A 25,746-nucleotide genomic window follows, 5' to 3' on the forward strand; every position below is an offset into this window, starting at 1 on the left:
CTTGGAGCCTGGAGCCTGCTTCCAATTCTGTGTCTCCCCCTCTCTCTGCCCCTCCCCTGTTCATGCTCTGTCTCTCTCTCTCTCTCTCTCAAAAACAAATAAACGTTAAATAAAAAAAATAAACGTTAAAAAAAAGAATTTAAAAAAAAAGATAAACTATAGTGAAATAAAGTACTCTGTATTGGGATTTTTACAAAGTAAACACACTCATTATAAGCACCCAGATGGAAAACCAGAAAATTAGCTGGAGACCATTTTATACTTCTTTTGTATCTGCTTCCGTTTTTACTAATCTCTCTCTCTCTTCTCTCTCTCTCTCTCTCCCTCTCTCCCCCTCTCCCTCTCATGGATGTCCCGGAACATAAGGGGTATTCGTACAACATAAGCAATCGCTCCCAGTTACAACATTTAAATAGTGACACGTATATGTAACAACATGGCTACGGTCACAATCTTTTAAATCTTTCAAAGTTGGGTTTATACTCTGACACAAATAGCAAAGGAGACAGCTAACGAGAGGAGGTGGCTCATGTCCAATTTAATTCTTTACTATACCCCACAGGCTCCCATCCACATGCACTCAGTGTGAAAAGCATAGATCTGGATGCACCCCCAGTATGTACAACCCGTGGTGCAACACTTCTGCCACCAATCACTTGGTAGTCTGTTTAATTTGTTAACCTGAATGCTGCGTTAGGCCGTACTCCATTTGAAACTTCCCTCCTCCTAACAAAAACTAAAGGTAGGGGGACAGGAAGGAGGGAGGGGAGAGGGAAGGGGGGCTCAATCCCCTGTGCTCTCCCACAGCTATGGGAGCGACGTGGACCCTGTACCTATGGATGACCAGTCAGAGCAGTCCTGGAACAGAATACGTGTCCATGAGGCCAGCTGCTGCAAAGACCCATGGCCACAGTCTGTTCAGCAATATGGTTTCCTTGTTCTGAGCCTGCAGTGGAGAAGCACTGCCCGCATTTCAGCCAGAGGCTGCAAAGACCACCACCACGGAGGCTGTCCTGGATGCTTCCCGATAGATTATTATTCCAGAGTTCTTTAGGGTCCTTGAAAGAGGACAAGGCAGGATAGGGACTCTTCCTCGAGGGCTAAACCATCAACTGCGCAATGGGGCGGTAACTCGTACTTTCTGAGGAAGGAGGCCTTTCTTGTGTTTTCCCAACAGTTGGATTCGAAACGCCTACATTACCTCCAACAATTTGAAGAAAAACAAGGATTTAGAGCCACTGGCATTTTATTTAATATAAAAGTTGCAGTATGATATTCTGCTGAATTCCCTTTCAGCACAGAAATATGGAAATGAAAAGGAACTGCAGTTTACTTTGTTATGACTGCACTGAGTGCAGGAGCCAGCAAATTAAAATTATGGCCCCTGGCCCAAATATGCCCAGTTTTTATATGGCCCACAATCTAAGACTTTGACAAATTTTTAAAGGGTTATTTAAAAAAAATTCGAAATATGTGACATGGCAGATATCGCAAATAGTTCTCAAAGTCTACAATATTTATCATCTGGTCCTTTACACAGTTTAGCCAACCTTTGATCTATTTTGAGGATAACTGAAAGAACAGATGTGTACAGACTACCTGGCTTATACGGACTGAGGGAGCTCCCACTATGTGATCTAAGGAGTCCCCCCCACTCCCGGTAACCCCTACCCAACTGCTTTTCCCCATGGAGTGCATCCCATGATGCTGTCCATGGAAAGTTCACACAGCCCCCAAAGCAAATACTGACACTAAATGGTTACAAGGATGCAAAGCTGTCCTTAGTATACTTTCCAGGACATCTGTACTAGTCTTGTGTTCACCTTCTGGAGTTTTTTGGTCGTTACCATTTGTGCCTATGTTTTAGTGACCTGGGCATGGCTGTTCGTAAACCCCTGATCTAATATTATGGGGACTTCAAATAAGGAGTATTAGCAATCCACTGACAGGGGTCCAGGAATCTCTTCCACAGACACCTTTGGAAGTATTTTTTTTTTAATGCCTACTCAAAAAAAAAAAAAAAAATAAGATAGCATTTAGCTCTTATTTATTTGAGACAGAGACAGAGAGAGGAAGTGCACATGTGGAAGGGCCACAGAGGGAGAGAGAGAGAAGTGAGGTTTACCTGGGGCTTGTGTTTTTACCCAGAGCAGGGCACAAGCTCACCCGATGTGGGACTCAGACTCACCAACTGTGAGATCATGACCTGAGCCAAAGTCAGATGCTTAAAGACTGAGCCACCCAGGCGCCCAGCATTTGGCTTGTACTTGACTGCCAGTGGTGGTCACCTCTGAAAGGGGTATGTGTGTAGAGAGAAACTCATGTACTGCTCTACAGTTTCCTACAATGTCTTTTATAATGAGAACTAAATTCATAAGTTACTGAAATTATAGCAGTGAAATAAAAATAGCTTCCCTAATTTCTAGGATAAAGAGAAATGAACTAGATGATCTTAAGGGCCCCTTCGGGCTCTGTGACACCGAGCCGGGTGTGTGATTAGATGGGGTTAAGATCTTCGCTCTAGTGCTTGGGAGAGGAAAGAAATGACGGCCACCCATGAGAGCAGTGACAGTGAAGGAGAGGGACAGTTGGGCTGCTATTCAAGGTGGGTCAAGTCATCTAAAGGGCTTATCGTTTTGTGTTAACTGAAGTAGACACAACTGACTCCTCCCTCGTGTCTCAATGGCACGCTAGTCTGAGCACGAAGCCTCAATTCCCACCGATGTACAAGGAATGGAAGAGACTGCTTCTGAGGGAGGAGCAGGGCCAGTGAAGGAGATGGTGGGTGAGGGTGGGAAGGCTGTGGTCTGTATGGGCTCCCAGGGTCCCACCATGTCACCTACCAGTATAAACTGGGTGGGGGAGGGGAGGTTCCTAGGGAGAAAAAGAGAAAAAAATTCACTGCTCTCAAGAGCCTGGAGTAGGGAGATTATTTTGTTTTCTCTAACGCGGGAACACTAAGTGGTAGGCAAGGGTAGTGATTAAAATAAGCATTTTCTGAAAACCTATTATACTGCCAAGCATTGTGCTCTGGGGATACAAAGATTATTAAGATAAAGTCCTTTAGGGTAATCAAATGTATCAACAAGACCCTGTGGTAAGTACCCTTTCTAAAACTCAAAACATGTAGAATTATGAAACACTTCTGGCCCCAGGGGTTTTGTGAAAAAGAATCCTGGAGTGGCATTACTGTTGTTTTATTATTTGAAGATCACAGACAGTATCAATCCAAAACGTGTACTATTATTATGTAATAGTATATATACTACTGTTTCAAAAATGAAACAATTGCTTCATTAAAGATAACCAGCAACTGGGGCGCCTGGGTGGCGCAGTCGGTTAAGCGTCCGACTTCAGCCAGGTCACGATCTCACGGTCTGTGAGTTCGAGCCCCGCGTCAGGCTCTGGGCTGATGGCTCGGAGCCTGGAGCCTGTTTCCGATTCTGTGTCTCCCTCTTTCTCTGCCCCTCCCCCGTTCATGCTCTGTCTCTGTCTGTCCCAAAAATAAATAAAAACGTTGAAAAAAAAAATTTTTAAAAAAAATTTAAAAAAAAAATAAAAAAAAAAAAAAAAAAAAAAGATAACCAGCAACTATTATCAGTCTAAAACATACTACTATTGAGTATTATCATTACATACTATTAACATGCAAAATCAACATGCTTTGTTAATTTTCTGGGAAGATAAAAAATACGACTATTATCTCTAGGATCTCAATTTTAAAAACATTCTTTGAAATAAGCAGATGGGTCTGACCCTTGGAAGACTAGCAGAGCCCAACTTACGGATGTGGTTTCATTTCTATGTAATTCTTGGGAATGAAGCCATCTTTCCCGTTGAGCTCTGCCTTGTACCAGTTCTGATCACATTCTTCATTTAAAACCTGAAAAGAAAGAAAACAAGGGGGGAAAAAAAATCAATCATTTCCTTTTCTTTTTTTTTTTCCTCCTTATCATTCTTAAAAAGGCAGCCACTAAGACAATGAATTTTGCCATTTAGGTTTGTTTGTATAAGGTGTTATCTGAAGTATGATCAGTTACATGGATGTAAAACTTCACATAAATTCAGAAAACCAACGTTATTGCCACCTCTTATATATTCTAGTTAAAAACAAAAAGAAACGGTCTCTGAAAATGAGAGTCTGGGGCCCCCAAACATCTAGCATTAACCCCTAGATGCAAATGGGAGAATGACAGGGGAAAGTACCAGTTTGGGAAAGGAGATTCTGGACAACAGCAGGCATTGATGCTGGAGAATGAAGGGAGCCCTACAGGGATGCTCTCTAGGAAAGCAGGCAGAACAGCAGAATGGAGAAGCAGCAGCAAAGAACTTCAAGACTTCTCTAGAACCCATCTCCAGAATCACAGATCCAATCCCAGGTCAGCCACCAAACAGGTGTGTCATGTACGTACATCCTTGTGTCCTCATACATGAATCATTTTTTAATGAAAAAGCACAGCAAATCCTACTTCACTCACCCTCAAGGCCACAATGCGTTTGAGTTAGAAAATGCTGGAAGCACACCACCCAGCCCAATTCAGGGGGAAGGTCCAGAGCCCATAAAACCGAAACACGGCATTCTCTAGACTGAAAACATCCTCTACAAATGTGACATGACTACCCAAGGTTATGAGCTAGCGAATCACACATTGATTTTCAGATCCCAAACTGTTCCTTGAGAGTTTACATGGATAGGCTGGACCATGATACTGCATGACAGTATAAGGAGCAGAAGAGAACAGATAGAGTATAAAAGCCACCTCTGAATTCTAGATTTCTAACAAAAGGTAAAGAGCAGAAGGCATTTTAATGACTTAAAAGAGAAAACAGAAACATGAACCCAACTCCAAAATGCTGAACACAAGAAAAGGTAGATGGACCAGCAGAGTGGCAGTTAGTCTATACTACACAACAAAGTTCTGTAAAGAAATTTTTTTTAATTAAAAAAATTTAAAAAAAACGTTTTTTAAAGTTTATTTTTTCTTTACGTGATCTCTATATCCAATGTGGGGTTTTAACTCGTAACTGCAAGATCAAAAGTCACGTGCTCTTTTAAACAAACAAAAATATTTTTTTTAACATTTATTTTTGAGACAGAGAGAGACAGAGCATGAACGGGGGAGGGTCAGAGAGAGAGGGAGACACAGAATCTGAAATAGGCTCCAGGCTCTCAGCTGTCAGCACAGAGCCCGATGCGGGGCTCGAACTCACGGACCGTGAGATCACAATCTGAGCTGAAGTCGGCCGCCCAACCGACTGAGCCACCCAGGCACCCCAAGAAAGCTGGTAAAATTCTTTACAAAATGATTTATTCAAGGGGTGCCTGGGAGGCTCAGTCGGTTGAACGTCCGACTCTTGATTTCAGCTCAGGTCACGATCCCAGGGTTGTAGGACTGAACCCCGTGTTAAGGCTCTGTGCTGAACACGGAGCCTGCTTTAAGATATTCTCATTCTTATTCCCTCTGTCTCCTCTCTCACTCCCTCTGCTGCTCTCTCACACTCCTTCTCTAAAAATAAAATAAATCTTAAAAAAAAAAAAAAAAAAGATTCTCTCTCTGCCCCCTCCCCTGCTCGTGCATGCTCTCTCTAAAAAATAAAAATAAAAACCACAACCAAAACACCAAATGATTTATTCAAGATGCTGAACGATGCTGTACTCATTATCAAATTAGAACTTAGACTGCTCAGAGTGCATGATGTATAGGTACAGACGGTCCCTGACCTATAACGGTTCGACTTATAAATTTTTGGCATTATGATGGTGTGAAAGTGACACATTCAGGAAAAAACTGTACTTCAAATTTTGAATTGTGATAGTTTCTTGGGCTAGCAATACATGGTCCTATTCTCTTTTGTGATGTGCAGCAGCTGAAGCTCCCAGTCAGCCATGCAATCCTGAGGGTCACTAATTAATCCACTGACAGCCATTCTGTACCCATTCGGCCACTCTGGTTTTCAAGTTTTGTTTTTGTTTTTATTTAAGTAATCTCTACACCCCACGTGTGACTCAACTCAACAACCCTGAGATCAAGAGTAGCACGTTCTTCTGAATGAGCCAGCCAGACACACCCAGCCATTGTTTCTTTCAGTACAGTTTGCAATAAATGATGTGAAACGATCTGCACTTTATTATGGAAATAGGCTTTGTGTTACATGATTTTGCCCAAGTAGAGGTTAGTGTTTCGAGCACAATGAAAGTAGTCTGGATGAAGCTATGATGTTTTCATAGGTGAGGGGTATATTAAAGGCATTTTTGATTTGTGATAATTGTAAGTTGAGGAAGACGGGACATTCCAAAGTAAGACCCAACTTTAGACAGGTCAGCTACCCAACAAACAGCCAAGCTGCATCAGCAACAGCTCTAAGCAAATTCACTCCTGAACAGAAGTTACAACCTGAGGCGTTCTACAGTCCTGGTGCTGATCTGTGACGCTCGCCAGCCTCTGGCCCTAGGTGTCAGATAGTTTCAGCGGGCAGGCTAAGAGGGCAAATCCCGCAAGAGTTAATGAACGAACAGCTCTAAAAAACCAGCTACTGGTAAATCCCAGCAGTTTCAGCGATGAAAACTTTTGATTACTGTTTTCCCTTTTAAACCAATCATTAAGTTTTATTAAATACTGCAACGTTACAAACCAATACATGTAAAATACATTCATAATTTTGAAATCTGCATTTTAAAGACAATGAACTGTGGCAGCAGCCAGCAGTTATTCTGTTGCTAGACCGTCACACAGCCCATACTGAGGATAAGTGTTCCCAAGGTGCTCCCTGCCATGACAGCGCTGGCATCCCTGAACAGTGAGGTCACTCTACCAGTGTCACCCAAGATGCAGTGACCTCGGGTGGAAGCCCATAACGTGCCGGTGTCACAGAAGATTCAACAGCATGAGGGTGAAGGAGTGATTTCAGAAGTTGCTTAAGGGAGCGTCTGGGTGCCTCAGTGGGTTAAATGTCCAACTGACTCTTGATTTCAGCTCAGGTCATGATCTCACAGTTCATGAGATCGAGCCCCATATGGGGCTCTGCACTGACAGTGTGGAGCCTGCCTGGGATTCTCTCTCTCCCGCCCTCTCTGCCCTTACCCTGCTCACATGTGCACTCTCTCTTACTCAAAATAAACACACACACACACACACACACACACACACACACACACACACACACACACACACACACAAAAGGCAGTATTCTGTTATCTACCAAAAAGAAGAGCTTATAGAAAAATGTGGCCCAGTAATTACCTAATTAATAATAACAATAACATCAGTAATAAACCTGTAGGCCTATGAATAAGAGTTTTTCAAAATGTCTTTAAAATTCCTGAAATGATGCATTCTCTACCTTAAAGATTTCTTGGAAAAAGAGGAGAATCAGGCTGACAAGGAGGGGGCTCTGGCCCATTTGGGCATCAAAACAGAATAAGGTAATCTGCCAGAAAAGGACCAGTTTTAATTTGTGACCAATAACCTCGCAGAAGAGGATAACTATGTTATACACCAGTTCATATAGCTGCACATTCTTACCACCTTTACTAAGGGCAACCCCCCTGAAGAATGCTCCCCCCTAACAAAAGAATTTCTGGGACAACTCTCAGACTTGGCAGCAATTTAGAACTACGGTTTTTTCTGCAAAACAAAATTATTACTTGGTGTTTAGTATGATTTTCTCCCCAGGAAGGCAGGGAAATATGGAATTGATGCACTTAGATTATTTTTAATGTATGTGAATAGTTAAAATTTTTGGTTTTCTGGAACATTCTATCACCTTGAATATCACTTTACCAGAAAGTCAAAATGTTGCTGTGCATGCCTCTAAACTTCTCTACTCTAGAACTTAGAAGACTGGTTTCGCTGGAGGCACAGCTCAGGAGAAACAGTGTATCTGCCAGCCTGGGCCACCCTGGGAGGCACGGACCAGGTCTTCCCACCCAGCGGCTTCACTGGTACCTCAGCACGACACGCAAGCCTGCAGCTGGGATGATGGAACACATATTTACAAATTAAGTTTTATTCACACATCTAAATGCTTAAAACAGCAAAGGACACAAAATAACTGAAGTGAGTCCACAGTGGAGCAGACAAGGGGACCAGAACCATATGGGGAGGAGTCTGCACCTGTAAAGACTGGGTTTAACTTCCTAAGGATTTACATGAACACTCACATCCTTCGCTAGCAATTTAAAAAGCCTGATCAGAGTTCTGAGAATGAGGAAGCGCCCCTCTCACCATTCGCCACGATGGAAGGCAAGCGCATTCACTCGTTCCCTCTTAAAGAAAATAGATGGTGAAAAAAAAAAAAAAAATAGATGGTGGAGTTCAACAACCAAATCTTCAGTCTTGAACATTCCAAGGAATATTTTCAGCTTTTACCTCACAGCTGTAGGTTCTATTAACTCTCATAATCCCTCAGATTATGACTCTGTAGCCACACAAAACACTCTAGTTTAACAGAAGCAAACTGATCAAGAGAGGAGATTACAAAAGGAGGAAGTGACAAATTTCAGTGACTTTTCTTCTTCTTTTTCTTCTTTTTTGGCAAAAAGACTGAAAATAATGTCAGAACCAAATCAGAAAGACACCTAAAAGATGAGGAATGATGTGAGGTTTATACAGGACACCTAAAACCATTCCAGTCCACGGAAGGGGACATATCAGGGGCTTTCGAGGTGTCATTAATGTTCTGTTTCTTGACTGTATGCTGGCTACCTGGGTATGTTTGGTTTGTGAGAATTCACTCAACTGGGTACTTAGGATACATGAACTTTTCTACATGCATATCATACTTCAACTAAAAGAAATACTCGGTGTCTGACTGGCTCACTCAGTACAGCATGGGAGACTCTTGACACTGGGGTCATCGGATTGAGCCCCATGTGGCGGGCAGAGTTCACTTAATTAAGAAAAAAATAGTTAGAAATCTTTCAGTCAAGAGAACAGAGTCCTATTCTGGTCCAACTCACACATCAGAAAATCACACCAGGGCTTCCTCATACACTTTGGCCACAAACTTCTCACCCCCCAAAATACACAGGGAAGCAGAAAACAACACAGCGAGACTCCAGAAACTCCCACAATCGTAGCTTACTATCACTACTCTATGAAAAAAATTTTCTCAGAAATACAGCTTTCTTCACCATGTGGTTCTACGTTTCTCCATTATGTGATTTTGATACTATTCATTGCTGCCCTCACCCCCAATCGGACACCATTCTTAAAGCAATGCAAATTTCCATTTATACCAAGTCAAAGCTTTCCAAGTGGAAGGAGGAGGTGGAGGGATGGGGAGGGAGGGCAAAGGGAAAGGGAGGTCAGGTCAAAAATTTCAGTCTCAGGCCTCTTAGGATCCACCTGATCTGGATTCAAGGGGCTGAACACATGAGTTTAAATTCCAGTCTCACCAGTGAACTATGTGGTCTTGGGCAAATGACCTGTTCTCTAATTTTGGTTTCCCCACCTATAAAGTGGTGGTAATACCTACACCTCCCGGGGTTACTGAGGTGATTCATGAGAAAATGTGATAAACAGTGTAGCAATCAGTACAGAGCTACATTTCAGCTGTCTTAGTGGACAAATTTCACAACAGTTAACTCTGCCTTACACATGAGCAGCATCAGATCATAGAAAATGTGGCAATCCTGGGGGGACTGAATTTTATCTCTACTAAATTTCATGTAACGCTGTTCGTGGGCACCAGCAGGACACATATTAACAGAGCGCAGGGATTCTTGTTTTATTCTGAAAACACACAAATACAAGACTCTGGGCTTACTTCAAAAAAGATTTTAAATGCGGAGTTCAAGGGTTACAATAACAGCTAATTCTTTTCCCCCATCTCTTCTATACCAATATTGGAAGACAAGAACTGTACTCAACTTTCTATATAAATTATGGAAAAAGGTATCTTTTAGGAAAATGATAGATAAGTATTTTGTTTATAGACTGCTAGTTTAGATTGTAATTTGAAATATGGGGCTATTCTCCTGCCTGAACATATTCAGTTTTTTTGTAAATAAACAACAAAAAACATGATTTTTAAAAAATAGGTATGTAGTGCAGTATGGAACAGTAGGCCAATCCAGAGTTGTATCAATTCACAGAGCAACTTGTGTAAGAGCACTTGTGCATGAACGATAGGAACAATTGCATATTTAGGCTCTTACACATAAGGCCCCCAAAATACCACTTCTCTATGATCCTTGCATCATGGAAATTCAACAAAAGCCAGTGAGTTTCCTCTGCTCTTCAAAGGTCAATCAATGCTACAGGAACAATACTAAAAAACTGCCATGATGTGAAGACAGATTTCAAGAATCTGGTCATCATATTAACCTGAAGTTCTTAGAAAAGGGAGAACACACACACGCACGATGCACATACACGCTTTTAAAAGGCTTGAACCCCTAAAAAACTTGGCAGGGTCCTGGCTAGGGTAACTGCATTGGGACAGCCACTTAAAAATCAGTTGTGTTCAGGGGCTCCTGGGTGGCTCAGTTGGTTAAGTGTCCAACTTTGGCTCAGGTCACGATCTCATGGTTCATGGGTTTGAGCCCCGTGTGGGGCTCTGTGCTGACAGCTCAGAGCCTGCACCCAGCTTCAGGTTCTGTCTCCGGCTCTCTCTGCCCCTCCCCCTCTTGTGCTCTGTCTCTAAAATAAACGTTAAAAAAGAATTTTGTTTTTAAATCAGTTGTCTTCAGCTGTCTGTGGAGTATTTTATTCAAAACTCCTAGAATGCTCTTCAACTTTAGACTCCCTTTGCATGGATTACGGATTCGGTCTCAGACTTGCACTGATTCACTGCTAACACTTGAGATAAGTGCTCTGCAATCACCGCTCCGTCTGTTACGGGTTTTGTCGATGTGAAAAACATCTCAGTTAGGCTGGCTGCTCTACTGTGTGCCAAATCACGAAAAACACCCACACTGTAGATAAGCTATTCAGCTTTTAATGATGAGATGACCAACTTAAAGGCAGTTTAATAATTAAGGTTCCTGGTCCCACAGAAACCTTCAATTGTTTACCCAAGCACACGGAGAGCAACAGTTCTCCAAGTTCAGCCACCAGGTCAGTCTCCAGGCTGAAGGACTACAGCTCCTTCAACACTTGCCGGGGAACCTATGGCCCAGTTAAGACACTTGACAGGCAGTCGGCCTTTAGAGACCAGAAAGTTGAGAAAAACGAAATGCATTTATGAAGTTTTGTGTGTAAACATCAAACTATACCGTTTTATTTATTAAATGGTTGAAAGAGGGGTCCCTGTCTGCCTCAGTCAGCAGAGTCTGCAACTCTGGATCTCAGGGTCATGAGTTCAAGCCCTACATGGGGCGTAGAGCTTACTTAAAAATAAATAAATAAATAAATGGTTTAAAAAAATTTTTTTTTTCAACGTTTATTTATTTTTGGGACAGAGAGAGACAGAGCATGAACGGGGGAGGGGCAGAGAGAGAGAGGGAGACACAGAATCGGAAACAGGCTCCAGGCTCTGAGCCATCAGCCCAGAGCCTGACGCGGGGCTCGAACTCCCGGACCGCGAGATCGTGACCTGGCTGAAGTCGGACGCTTAACCGACAGCGCCACCCAGGCGCCCCAATAAATAAATGGTTTAAAGAAAGCCTATTCAGGGGCGCCTGGGTGTCTCAGTGAAGCATCTGACGTCCGTCGGGTCAGGTCATGATCTCACATTTTGTGAGTTCGAGCCCAGTGTCGGGCTTGCTGCTGTCAGTGCAGAGCCTGCTTCGAATCCTCTATCCCCCTTTCTCTCTGCCCCCCTCTGACTCTAGTGTGCACGCTCTCTCTCTCTCTCTCTCTCCCTCTCTCTCTCAAAAATAAACATTAAAAAAAAAGGCCTATTCATTAAAAAAAGTATTCACATAAAGATACCAAGAGAAGAGGTATTTTACCTTATGGTGAGGACCTCTCTCAGCAAAAGTATTAACATTTGTGCCAAGAAAAGCTTTTTTTAGTTCTCTTTGAGAAGGGTATTTCTAGAAGATTCATTTCTTTGGGGGATCCAGGAGTCTGAAATCTTTGACTTTTTTATGTTATTTTCTTTTAAGAGAGGATTGCATTTATCAAAGTAAAGAAATCCAATGGGCATTTGTTAGCTGAGCCTACCGTCTGACCACGAGGGACACATGGTGAAAGGGGCTCCGTTTTGCCCTTTAAACAACTGAGAGAGAAAGAGGAAGGGAGGGAAGGAGGAAAAAAACACTCAAACTCCCAAATTTTCCACTGGTAAAAATCATTCATCGCTTTTACACTGCCATCTGAATATGAACCAGTTGTACCCCCAGAAATAGTATCTTCTTCCCTGTTGCTCAAGCTCGATTTCTGTACCCTCTCTAAACAGCTGCTACCAACGGAGATCAGTTTGAAAGGGGAACAGTGGTGAATCAGGAGGCTGAGGCGTACCAAATGCCCAAGCATTAAAGCTGCCTTAGTTTGACCTCAATGTACTGAATGCTCCAAATCAGTTGAAACACCACCGTTTTTCTCTTTAAAGAGTACTCGGTAGCCTTCCACAGATTCAAGTTATCCTTAGTCTGGCATTCCAGTTTTCATAACTTGGCCATCACCCACTTAACTGCCTTCCTACCCACTTAGTTCTCTAAATGAACCCTTCAGTTCAGTCAAGCAAGTCAACTCATCAACCTCTAAACACACCGTACTTCCCTTTGGTTAGACTGTTCTCTTCCTTATCTATTTGATAAGCTCTAAAGATTCAGTTCAGAGCTTACAACCACCTTGGTCAACTTTTCTCTGTTTTACTTTTATAGTAGTCCATGGAGGATCATGCTCAACAGTAACATAATCGCTTATAACATCTTATCTACCACTATACTTTGTACTGTGTTCGGGTGTGCTTTGGCCCTCTCCTAAAATAAACTGCAAATACCCTGGAGCTGGCTCTGTGCCCAATTCTCCATCTGTGGTCCTCATAGTGCTTAGAATGGTGTCTAGCATATTTTGAGGAACTGACTTGTATATGGGGGCTGTGTTGTAAGTAACACATACCATAACCCAGAGCTAGCTGGTCTAAGGAGCAGCACAGATGATACACCACCGTCAAATTCCTTGATGAAAAACAACAGCCTCTTAAACAGACCCTAGTAAGAAGTCTGACCATCACAAGTTTGTTTCCCCAAGGAGGGAGAGGCAAAGTAAAGCAAGTAATAGAATCATCAGGCAGTCAGTCTTGCCGTCCTACTTGGGCACCACTGCCCAAAGACTTCCATGTGAAGATCTCAAAGGGGGTATGCTAAATCCTTTCCACAGGGCTATCTGCTGTTACTTTCCCCAAGATAAAAAGATATAAGGCAGGTATATGGGAATGGGTGGGTAGGGAGGAGAAATTTCAGTATGGAATGGAGAAAAGGAGTGATGACTGGATGGAACAGGGATAGAGGAAGTGTAGCTGCTACACTGTCCAGACTAATACCTTTCAGTAAGGGAGCACTTCCTGAAATGCTGACATGCCTGCTTCAGTCTGCATGTCTGACTTATGACAGACTTTTGCAGGGTATTGTTTTATAGCTACAACCCTTCCAGAAAAATTTTTACACAAGACAGTCCAGAAGACCTCGGACTTAACTATTCTTCCACTGAATGGCAGCTAGATTGATGTGGAGAGAAAAATGATTAGAGACACACACACACACACACACACACACACACACACACACACACACTGATTATATTAAGAGTTCATGCATTTTTTTTTAAATGTTAAGACTTCCTTTATGTTTATATATATAAGAAAATGAACAATCAAGAAGGCTAACCAAATTATATTTCTCTTTCTCTGACCAACAGTTAAGTACTCAAAAAACAAATCAGACACTTTCTTCAACCCCTTAAGGTTCAGTTGTCATTAAAAGCTGCTTGTGACATTTCGACAAAACAGGAAGGTAGTTCACACTTTACGTGCTATTACTCCACCCAGATAAACCTGGAGGCAGTGAAACCTAAGTGCACAGGCAATACCCCAAAATAAACTCTTTCTACCAAAAGGGTACCAAGAGTTTCCACTCAAAATAATTGTCTTTTGTGTTCTGTGATTCATGGAAGTTGTATTACATTGGTGTAGCTGACTGCTCAACAGAAAAGTAAAATGCTCTCAGAACGTCAGAATTTCAACGGCAGGGTGTTGGGAGAGATGGGGGAGGGAGAGGGACAGCGATAGATACCAGAGAGTTTCAAGAGAGAAAATTTTGCGCATTTGAAAAGTTCAGCAATGATGGTCTGCTCTAGGCAGGTACAATGCACAGGAGTGCCAGGCCATGAGCTAGGGGAGTGAAGGAGACAGTGCATACCCCTTCCCAGGAGCTCGGAGTTTGGTAACTGCTAGTGCAACACGGGGAGACAGACGCTGGGAGAGGAGGTAGTAAGGGGTACTACCTACAGCAAGGACCAACTCAACAGAAAAATATGAGTTCCCAACACTGAAGAGAAAGACCCAAGTCCAGTTTGGAAGACACAGGAAAACTTCCTGGATCGAGTGTGAACTAGGTTATACTCTCTGCATCTTTAGTTCTCCTCAGCCCATGCAGAACTGTGAGTGGAAGGAACACACTTCCCAACTTGCTGTCAAACAAACGGGGGATGGATTATTCTCTTGGCCACACTTGGCTGCCATTAACTAAAAATGACAGGTTAAGTTTCCTTAAGTTGAAAGTAAAACCTTACTAGCCGTACCAGAACTTCCCAACCGGAAATAACCAAAATAATCTCTAACTATAGCTAATTATTTAACAATAATATATTTGTACAAGATACTGTCCTGGGTCACCTGGGTGGCTCAGTCGGTTAAGCATCCAGCTCTTGACTTTGGCTCAGGTCATGATCTCACGTGATGAGCTGTGCTGAGAGCAGAGCCCTCTCTCTCTCTCCACCCCTCCCCAGTGCACATGCACCCCCCTCCCCCAAATAAATAACAATAACAACAACAAGAAAGATACTGTCTTTTCCATATTGTTTACTGACAACAGAACGTTTTCAATTTTAGGTCAATTTCTACAACCCTCCCCTCAAAGAACCAAACAAAATAAAAAACAAAGCCAGCCAAGGCAGAGCAGCAGGAGTTACTGTTTTCTGAGGATGAGCAAACCTGCGCCCATTCACCAATTCCAGTGTCTAAGACGTACTCGCTCCTCACTGCTTCAGTGTCATAAACACAACAGGGACAGGCGCTACCAAGAAATTCCCCTGCCTCCAAAAAACTAATGACAATAGAGTTTATTAAATTTCAATTAAGGCTTAACTGATTCAAGATGTGAACTAAGATCTATTGATTTACATTGTTACCTGAGAGCTACCTCAGAAAATGTAACTGAAAGAAAAACAAAACAAAACACAAAAACACCAAAACCAATAGTCACTGAGCTACTTACCGACAGCCACATAAGGATCTAGGTCTCTTAAAAACTCAAGGCCAGGGGTCCTTACACCTAGCATGTTAACATTCTGAGCTAAAAAAGCCAGTTGCAAATGCATTTCCACTTCCAAAGCAGTGAATCTGGCTCTAAATCAGACCAGTGTGTAACACAAGACAGACACAGAGGTACTGGATAGAGTGGGGAGTCCCTACTCCCTACTCCCATGGTGGAGGTGAGTGCAGGAAGTCAGGCAGGTAATTACAATACTAAGGTGAAAATGTGGATTACTGCTAAGTATAATCTGAGGGAGGAAACAAACACAGGAACTATCTAGTCTGCCATTAGGGGAGGTGATCAGAGTGGCATTTGGGGGGAGAGCCAAAGGTCTTTCTGCAGATGCTGTGGGCAGAGAGCTACTGTGTGCAAATCAGGGAATGAGAAGTGGTAGCTAGGGATGACAATAAGGTACTGAAAAGTGACACTTTGCTGGCTGCATTGTGCAGGGAAGACAGGTGGCAAGACAGGTGATGACATTATAGTTGTGGGGACCCATGACACAGGCAGGGGCAGCGCAGTAGAGGGAAGAAATCATATTCAAGACATTTTTTGGAGGTGGAATCAAAAGGGCTTGGTAATGAAACTTTTCTTTTTAATGTTTATTTTTAAGACAGAGAGAGGGAGGGAGGGAGGGAGGGAGGGAGGGAGGAGAGAGGGAGGCAAGGAGGAAAAGGAGGGGGGGAGAGGACATGAACGAGCAGGGGAGGAGCAGAGAGAAAGGAAGACAGAATCCTAAGCAGGCTCCAGGCTCTGAGCTGTCAGCACAGAGCCCGACACAGGGATCCAACTCACAAATTGTGAGATCACGACCTGAACTGAAGTTGGTCGCTTAACTGTCTGAGCCACCCAGGTTCCCCAAAAGCCTTGGTATTTAGATGTGGTTCAGTGGTGTCTCGGCCACTGATTTTTTTCTGAAAAGCATTTTAGAAAAACACCTATGTGGAACTGCTGGGCAAATTTCTTTTAAAGACACCATGAGTAAAAATAATAATTTTATTTTCTCTTTAAGTTTTTATTTATTTATTTTGAGAGACAGAGAAAGTGCAAGTCGGGGAGGGGCAGAGAGAGGGGGAGAATCTCAAACAGGCTCAGCACTGTCTTCAAGAGCCCGATGCGGGGCTCGAACTCATTAACTTTAAGATCATGACCTGAGCCAAAATCAAGAGTCAGACGCTTAACTGACTGAGCACCCAGGTGCCCAAGAATAATTTTAAAAGGCAGATGGTACCCCTGTACTGGTACCTTCCACCTGCCTCTCCAGATCCAGCTGACACCCTTCTCTGTCTTTTCGTCCCTGGACCTGTGTGGACCCCATCAACAGGCTCCTCTACAGGCTCTCACGCTCTCAGTGGTCTCTTGCAACCTGGGGGTTTCTGTGGACAATCTTGAACCCTCAACTGTGGTCTTAGCCCCTCTGACACAATCTTTTTCTCCCCCAGGTAACTGGTAACTTCCCTCACTTCCTTTGCCCCACTCTCTGCAGGCCTCTGATGGCAACCCGGTTCCTTGCTCTGACATGGCACCATCCCCTGTGGTTCCCAGAGAAGCCCTGTCTACACCTTGTAAACAGTCTCATTATTAAAGTCTCCTCAAGAGGCGCCTGGGTGGCTCGGCTGAGTGTCCAACTCGATTTTGGCTCATGTCATGATCCCAGGGTTGTGGGATCGAGCCCCCACGTCGGGCTCTGTGCTGAGTGTGGAGCCTGCTTGGGATTTTCTCTCTCTCACTCTGCCTCTCTCCCTGCTTGTGAACTAAAATTTAAAAATTAATAATAAATGAAGTCTCCTCCAATTAGCTGGATTAAGGGTGTCATGTGTTTCCTCCCAGGATTGTGATTGAAATTACTCTCAAGATCAGTTGTATGTATCCTTTGGAACTCATTAAAAAGATATTTTGTTATACAGAGTGATATTTGTTGTGTGGCAATGAAAATACAAGTATCCAATTTCTACCAACTAACCTGGGAGTAGAAAATTATAAAAGAGCCTTGCTTTATGAGGACCTTATTCTTAAGCAGCCAAATGATTGTTCCATTTACTATTCAAATAGTTCTTGGGAACTTTTGAGAAAGAGGGTGAAGGTATGAAAATCCAGAGCCTGTTACCTGGTCATTACTAGATGGTCATAATAATTGACAGTAGCTGTCCACTTTGAATTGCACTTTAGTGAATGTTTATGTGTCCTAATTACACTGAAAGCATTATGCTAGGAAGCTAAAATGGGAATTAAAAAGAAAAAAAACAGACAGACATGGTCCTTGCCCTCAGAAGCAATTATGAACTAAGGGAGCTGTGTATGTAAATAATGAGGGAGTAAGTAAAATGTGGGACAAGGGAAATTGCTGAGTTTGAATTGAATATGGAACCCACAGCTATCGGTTTCCAAATCAGTCGCATGGCTGATGTATAAAATTCAGTTCCTGTCTGGGAACTATAAAAAGGACAACTTCAAAGAGTCCAGGAATAGAGCAAGAACCTAAAGGTACAGCAACTCAGTATGTCAGAGGATATGGTAAACAAACGAATCTCCCCTCTTATATTTAGAAGAAGGGGCCACTGTTATCTTATCACATTTTGCCTGTGACCCTCTGCCAGGTTACGAGTTATCCTCCGGTGATGAAGCGGTCACGTGTCTAAATGACAAACGGTAATTACAGACACCGGATAGCTGGATGTGGCTCCATCAGGCAGAGTCACCTCTTACAGGTAACCACTCTGGCAGTGCGCTACTCCACTGCAGGGAAACTGCTGCCTAACAGGCAAGTCGAGCTGTCCTCTCCGCTGCTGCCTCCACTTGGCGAAAGGGCCAAAGAGTCCTAAAGCCCAGAAATCTTCAAGGACTTCAAGGATTTCATGCAGGCGTGCCTGGGATAACCAGATCAAGTGGCTCACTCCAAGTCTTCTGTTTCTGTCACTCACTTGACAGACCACCCTTTATCTCCCCTCCCTGTGGATGATCATGCTGGCAAAGATGAAAAAGTTACCGGTTGGAGTAGGAAAAAAGGTGTTATGGTTTTATGAAAAGGAACCTGGCCATACGTATCAAAGATCTGAATTTTCATACCTAGTATCCCAGTAATACCATTCTTAGGGTCCTATCCTAATAAAATAATCAGGGAGCAGGCAGCGAGTGCCCACTTTGAGTCAGACGCTGTGCCAGGGACACAACAAAGAACTGATCCTTACTTGCAAGCAACAGACAGTGCGGAAGGCAAGGGAATCATAACTTCAGGTAGGATAAATTATATGATGAAAAGTTTAGGGCACTTTGTAGGAGAGCACATCTCAGGGAGAAATGATCTAATCCTGCGCAGAGATGAGTGTCAAGGAAAGCTCCTGTGGGCAGTAACACTTCAACTGAAACCTAAGCATGAGGAGGTCTTAGCTACGCTGGGGGTGGGGTGAAGACACAGGTAAGAGTGAGGAAGGGATATTCTAAGCAGAGGGAAGAGTATGAGTGGAGGTTCCTGGGGGTTAGCCTAAAATTCAGACACTGAATCCCAGGGAGGATGTCCAAAGCAGAGGTGCTGGAGGTCACGGAGAGAGACCTGGGCAGGCCTTCAGAGAGAAAGACTCTGGCTTTTGTGGGGACAAAACTGGCAGCAGGAAGAAGCTACTGCAGCAAGCCAGGCAGGAGGAGATGGAAATTTAGAGTAGGGTAGGGGGATTCTGACGGTTTTGAAACGCTCTAAAATAAATATTTGAAAGTCCATACACATTATTTTAAGAATGTTCTCCTCCACGTGCAAAATCCCCGTTTGCAGGGATAGGGAACATAGTACAGTATAAGGTGTGCTAGAACACCTGGCGTCCTATCATGGGCTTCTCAGGGTGACCTAATTTAAAAGCTAAAGTATTTTCCACCATAAGTTAAAAAAAAGAAAAAGAAAATCTATAAAACATTGAGAACATTGGTCATATTTTAATTGCTATACAATTAAAAATAGACAAAACTGACATTACTTTTTCAGACAACCAATTCAAACAGGTATAACGTGAAGACAAACTTTAGAATCTATGAAAATACTCCATTTTAACGAGTACACCCTGACCCACGCTTAGTCACTTACTTACTAAGCTTTCTCTAACTTCCAGAAGTGACATTACAAGTCTTAAAAGACCTCAAATTGGACACTTTCATGAAGAAAACGGACACGAGAGTCCAGGATGGGACAACTTTCTCTAAGCACCTCTAATGCAACTGAAGACAAACGGCCGCCGTTAACAGACAGGCTAAACTGACTACCCCTCCTTTTGCTGATGGAGCACAGGCCTCCCTCTCTAGTAATTAACTAGCTCTGTGGCCTCTTTCAGGCACCTGCACCGCCAGAAAGAGCAGGCTGGCAGGGAGGGCTGGGGGGCGGTGCCACTAGGAACGACCAAGCTGCTGCTGGGGACCATCAGAGATGACAAGCCCAGCCTTGCTCTCCTGTTAGTTTTCTTTCTCTAAGCACCTACACACTGTTCTGTGTGGAAAATCATCATTTTCGTCCCACAGAAATGTCACAACCTGCAGAGAATACAGGGACTGAGGACTAAATAATAGGATGTATTAATGCGAACGATGGCTTTGTCAGACCCTCAATTCCAGACTACAAGAACAACTTCCTGCTTGTACGTGGCATTTAAAGCGGGAAACTTGTGTGCCCCCAACCCCCCCGATTCTGGCCTAGCCACAGAACCAACTGAGGGCAGAACTAATCCGTGCTGCCTGGAAATGCAAGAGGGAAGCAGCCATACGGGATTCCCTCCCTTGTCAACAATAACAAGTAGTTTCCCCCCAAATGACCTGACATATTGCCATCAACTCAGGTATGACTCCTGTTTGCAGCTGCAGGATGCTATGGTTAGGCCTTTATAACCCCCCCCCCCCCCACTCCATGCAGTAAAAGGGTTTTAACGTCACAACTGGTTGCACACAACAGACCTGTAGCGATTAAGCTGTCAAATCTGAACTGACTAGAACCAAAATGCTATGTTCTACAGTTGAATTTTCATTGTCAAGGTCATAGTTTGCACCTCTGGGAGAAAAAGTTAAGCTTTTTTTTTAAAAAAAAAAATTACAGTTCCTTGACTGGGTGGCCTTCTGCTTTTCCTAGAGTTCAAGTGGGCCTTAAAACAATTTTTTTTTTCTGGCTTCATTTCACTTTTAAGTTATTACAACTTTTCAAGAATGCTATAAAATATCTGGGATACCCACTCCCCTCTTCAACAGGCCTATCATTCTGGGGTTTTCCTCCAATACCTTTCTCAGCTGGATGTATCAATTTCCAGATTTCATGTCTTCCCCATTCTTGGTTTTAACTGTAGTGCGCTCTAAGTACTCTTACAAGAAAGGGTGCTTGGGAAGTAAACCTTTTGAGTCCTGGCATGCCTGAAAATGCCTTGATTCTATGCTTCTACCTGAAGCCCTGTCCGACTAGGCACAGAACTCCACAGAATTCTCGGCTGAACAGCACTTCCCCTCAGAACGTGAAGGACACTGTTTTTCGGTATTTGGAGCTGTTCATGCGGAGTTTATTTACTGGCAGTCTGATTATCAGTTCTTTATACAGACTTGTTTCTTCTAGATGCTCTTGGAACTTTTTCTTTTTCACTGCCACTTTGAAATTTCACAACAATGTATCCGAGTGTGGATCTGGTTTTTTTCAGCATGCTGGGTGCTTCGTGGGTAGGCCCTTCCATCTGAAAATTCACATCTATCAGCTATGAGAAGTTCCTTCTTTTTTTAAAAATTCGATCATGTCTTTCCTTCCATTTGCACCATTCTCCTTCTGCATCTTTAACTGTGTGTCAGTTATCAGACCTTATGAAAACCCACAAGGGGGCTCTCACTACATTCACCCTTTCCCAGAGGACTCTCACCTCCTAAGTCTCAACAGTGAGTCCACCACTCTTCCCAGCAGATGACATTCCTTCCTACTTCACTGACAAAATAGAAGCTAAAAGAAGACACCTTAGTAAGCTCCTGCCACACCTATACAATTATCTGTATCTATAGTCTTATCCTGGGGCGCTTGGTTGGCTCAGTCAGTTAAGCGTCCGACTTCAGGATCTGGTGGTTCGTGAGTTCGAGCCCCGTGTCGGGCTCTGGGCTAACAGCTCGGAGCCTGGAGCCTGCTTCAGATTCTGTGTCTCCCTGTCTGGCCCTCGGCTGCTTGCACTCTGTCTCTTGCATTGTCTCAAAAATAAACAAACATTATAGTCTTATCCTCTGCCTCCTATTATTCTTGCCCATGCTAGTACTTCTGTGCCACATCTCGTCTCTTCGGACGCTCATCCAGTAATATTCGTTTCTTTCTGTACCACCAATTTTTTTCTGTCTCTACTGGATCTCTGCTATCAGTAAATAAAAATGCCGTTATTTCTCCCCTCTTTGGGACTGGGGTAAAAAACAGATTTCTTTTGATTCGACTACCTCCTATCTTTCCTTCCCTTTACATCAAAACTCCCCGGAATAGTTGTCTCTATTCCCAATTTCTTTTCTCCTGTTCCCTCCCCCACCCCCAGCGTTAGATTTTCAAAGTTTTCTTTTTTTTCCTTAATTCTCAAGTTAGTTAACATACAGTGTAGTCTTGGCTTCAGGAGTAGAATCCAGTGATTCATCATTTAATGTATAGCACCCAGTGCTCATCCCATCAAGTGCCCTCCTGAAAGCTCATCACCCATTTTTCCTATCCCCACCCCCTCTTAAAAAAAAAAAAAATCACGTATTTATCTTGAGAGGGCGGAGGAGAGGCAAAGAGAGAGAGGGGGAGAGCTAGAATCCCAAGCAGGCTGTGCCGCACTATCAGTGCAGAGCCAGAGCCACGTGCGGGGCATGGGGCTTGATCCCACGAACTGTAGGATCATGACCTAAGGTGAGATCAAGAGTCGTACAGTTAACCGAATGAGCCACCCAGGCGTCCCTATTAAAGTTTTCAAACGTAGAACAAAGTTAAAATAATTTTACAAAGAACACACATTTACCTACCCACCTAATTTATATCATTAACAATATGTGTTTTACGGGGCGCCTGGGTGGCTCAGTCAGTTAAGCATCCAACTTCATCTCAAGTCATGATCTCACGGTTCGTGGATTCTAGCCCTGCGTCAGGCTCTGCTGACAGCTCAGAGCCTGGGTCCTGCTTCACATTCTGTCTCACACTCTCTGTGCCTCTCCCCCACCTGCACTCCATCTCTGTCTCTCAAAAATGAATAAATGTTAAAAAAAATTAAAAACAGTATTGCTTTATCACATATTGATCCATCAATACATTCTTCCACTATCTATCCTGTTTTCTGATACATTTCAAAGTTGCAGACAGACATCAGTACACTTTCTCCTAAATACGTCCGCACACAATTACTGACTACATTTAAGTACCAGTTCGCAGTGTTTTCTTTTGGTGTAAAGTTTACATAATCACTGCCACTCCCTAGCAAGTTTCCTCATGCCCCTTTCCCCGGGCCCACCCTTCTCTCTGAACCCACTCCAAGCCTACATTTGCTCTCACTACTCCACTCTAACTATCCAGAGAGGTCACTGATGATCTCCTATTGCTGAATCCAAAGGTCAGTTCCCCATCCCTATCTGACCTGGTAACGTTATGAGCAGCACATAACTGGGGTGACCACTTCCTTTACCTTGAGATACTTCCTTGGCCTTCAGGACGTGACACTTGCTAGGTTCTCTTTCTATCCAACTGGCCACTCTGGTTCAATCTCTTTTGCTAGCTTTTTTTCCTTTTCATTAACTTTTAAATGTTATAGCCATCCCTAACCTACTTTCTGCTCTATCTGCACTCACTGCCTTAATTTTCTCATCCTGTCTCATGGCTTTTACATACCCCAAATCAGAACGTTCTCTTCACTTCTACTGCTATCACTCTATCATTCCAACTGGCATTACCTCTGCTTGGTTATTACAGTGACTTCTTAACCGGTCCTGTTGACTTTTGTTCTGCCCCCTTTCAGAATGTTGTCAATTCTGCAAACCAGAGTAACATTGGTAAAATGTAAACCAGCTCAGTCAGCGGAGGAATCCAGGCAAACATGACAACTAAGGGTAATGTGGACCTGGAAGGGGCTCTGGGACACAAAAAGGACATTAGGAAAAAAAAAAAAAAAAAAAAAAAAAAAAAAAAAAAAAAAAAAAAAACTAAGGAAATCTAAATAAAGTGTGGACTTCAGTTAATAATGTGACAATATTCGTTCACTAATCGTAGGAAAAAAAATACACCATACTATACCATAAGATATTAGTTCTAGAGGAGATTTGGTGTAAGGTGTACTTGAGCTTTTGTACAACTTTTTAGTAAATCTAAAACGTGCTGAAAATAGTTTTTTGTTTTTTGTTTTTTTTAAGCTAGACTGTCATTCTGTTTAAGATACTTCAGTGGTTTCCCATTCCTCTAAGGTCCGGTCCTCCCTAGCTGTGTGTTCACATCTTAAGCTGAGACAATACAAAAGCCTCCTCTGGAAGTGGGTGAGGCTGGACAACATAAGCCTTTGCTTCAGAAGGAGTGAGCAGGGGTGTAGCTAGGACTCTTTGTTAGGAAGACTGGCTGAGTACCATTTCCAATGCACGAGAGTTTTTGGAGACAATTTAGCAAAAGCGGCATTGTCTGTTTTTCTCAATGACAGTTCTACCTTTGTTGATAAATCCTCTCATCACATTGTGACCTCCCTTTAAATTACAGATCCTGTTCACTGTTCTTTGTATTTTCTACTGAACACTCAACAAGCACTGAAAGGGAACGGGGAATGAGTGTGTCCACAGATGAAGAAGGAAGAAGGGCTACCACACAGCTTAAATTGGGATTAAAAACCAGCAACACAGCAATGTAGGAGACACTTGGTCAAATGTATTAGAGCTTCAAAATTCTCATCAAAATGTTGAATGTAAGGACTTTCCCTCTACCAATGTAGGTAAAATCTAATTTGGAATCATTCATCTTAACAGGTCTATGACCACATTCTTAGTTTAAATATTTACTTACTTATAAAAAGCTATAGGCAGGGAATCTGATAACTCAAGTGAAAAGCTGGGGATTAAGTTCAGGGAGCTGGCCTTTAACTGGCATAGCAAACACTACCAATCATTTGGTACAAGCTCCCAGTGCTTCCAGACTGCTATCAAGGGCACAGCTCCTCCCTATCAGGCCCCCGCCTGGCTCTCCAGTCTTGGCGGCTGTTAGTTACTTCCTGCCTTGAGCTCCAAGTTCCAACAAATACTAAAGCTACTGCAAGTGCTTCCCAACTGCCAGGATGTTTTATGATTTTCAGACTTGGTATATGCTGTTTCCTCTACTTAAAATGGCAAACTCAAGGCTCAACTTCAGAATCACTTCCTCTTTGCTACCGCTGATCTTTGCATTATCTCAGCTCTACCATCATACAGTCTCAATGTATTTTAACGATCTGTCTTCTCTACTAGACTGCGCTACTTGTGGGCAGGTCCCTCAACTATAAATCTTGGTATCCCTCAAGGGCACTCAGTGACGGTTTGATGGTTTGTCTTACAAGGAAAAACCCAAAACCTTTGTTGGAGAAACAGTGCTACAGAAATATTCTAGTTCTTTCTCTCTTAAAAGAAATGACAAACTATCTCCCAAATGTAAATGAGAAAATGTGATTATTGCATAATGAATTTTTATGGCTGGTTTTCTTTTTACTCATAATAAGCAAATGCTTCAATAGCTTAAGTCTCAAAAATATGGTTTCAACAGATTGCAGGCATTTAGTGTGTGCATGTGTCTCTGTCTCTCTCCCCCACCTCGTTCATGCGCACTCTTCCCCCACCCCCATCTTCCACCCACCCACATCTTAAAAAGACAATTCTGGACAACAGGGACTGGTTTTCTATGTGTTTGGAATAATTCCTGGTAATTGTAAGCCCTTCACACATAAAAATCAAAGGACCAGATGGGCTTTTAGGAGATCTTCCAATCCATTTTCCTATTATAAAGCCTAGTAAATGAAGTCACAAATATGGACAAAGTAATTATCCTATTTTAGGAGGCTTCCACAGAACTATCCTTAGGAATCCACACAAATGTAATCACTGCCAATGCAATGTAGGTCTCAATCAGCATTAGCTCACACACAGCCCTCACCATTACCATGTGTGTCCGCCCGGTAAGGAATGGTGTTAGAGAAAAGAAAGGTGCAGCGGAGCCGGAAGAACCAGAGCCAGTGGCATCCATGCTGTCCCTCCCTCTAACCTTGCTCCAGTCCCTTGACTCGTCTGGGCCTCACACAAATCCCTCATAAAATAAGAGTGCTGGACTGGAGCTGCACAATGCTAGCGGTCACTGCTGCCTTTTTTTTTTTTTTTTA

The 25,746-nt window shown here is 43.0% G+C and overlaps 1 protein-coding gene across 1 annotated transcript in view; it reads right to left on the reverse strand.

The window, feature by feature from the left end:
• The window catches only part of GRB2 (growth factor receptor bound protein 2), a 73,056-nt gene that overhangs the window by 9,463 nt on the left and 37,847 nt on the right, over positions 1-25,746 (reverse strand). Inside the window, exon 3 of the mRNA XM_030296946.1 lies at positions 3,786-3,883. Coding sequence (XP_030152806.1) covers positions 3,786-3,883 — 98 coding nt within the window. The remainder of the gene's footprint in view (positions 1-3,785; positions 3,884-25,746) is intronic.

The sequence above is a fragment of the Lynx canadensis genome, chromosome E1, assembly GCF_007474595.2.
Source record: "Lynx canadensis isolate LIC74 chromosome E1, mLynCan4.pri.v2, whole genome shotgun sequence".
Taxonomy (NCBI): Eukaryota; Metazoa; Chordata; class Mammalia; order Carnivora; family Felidae; genus Lynx; species Lynx canadensis.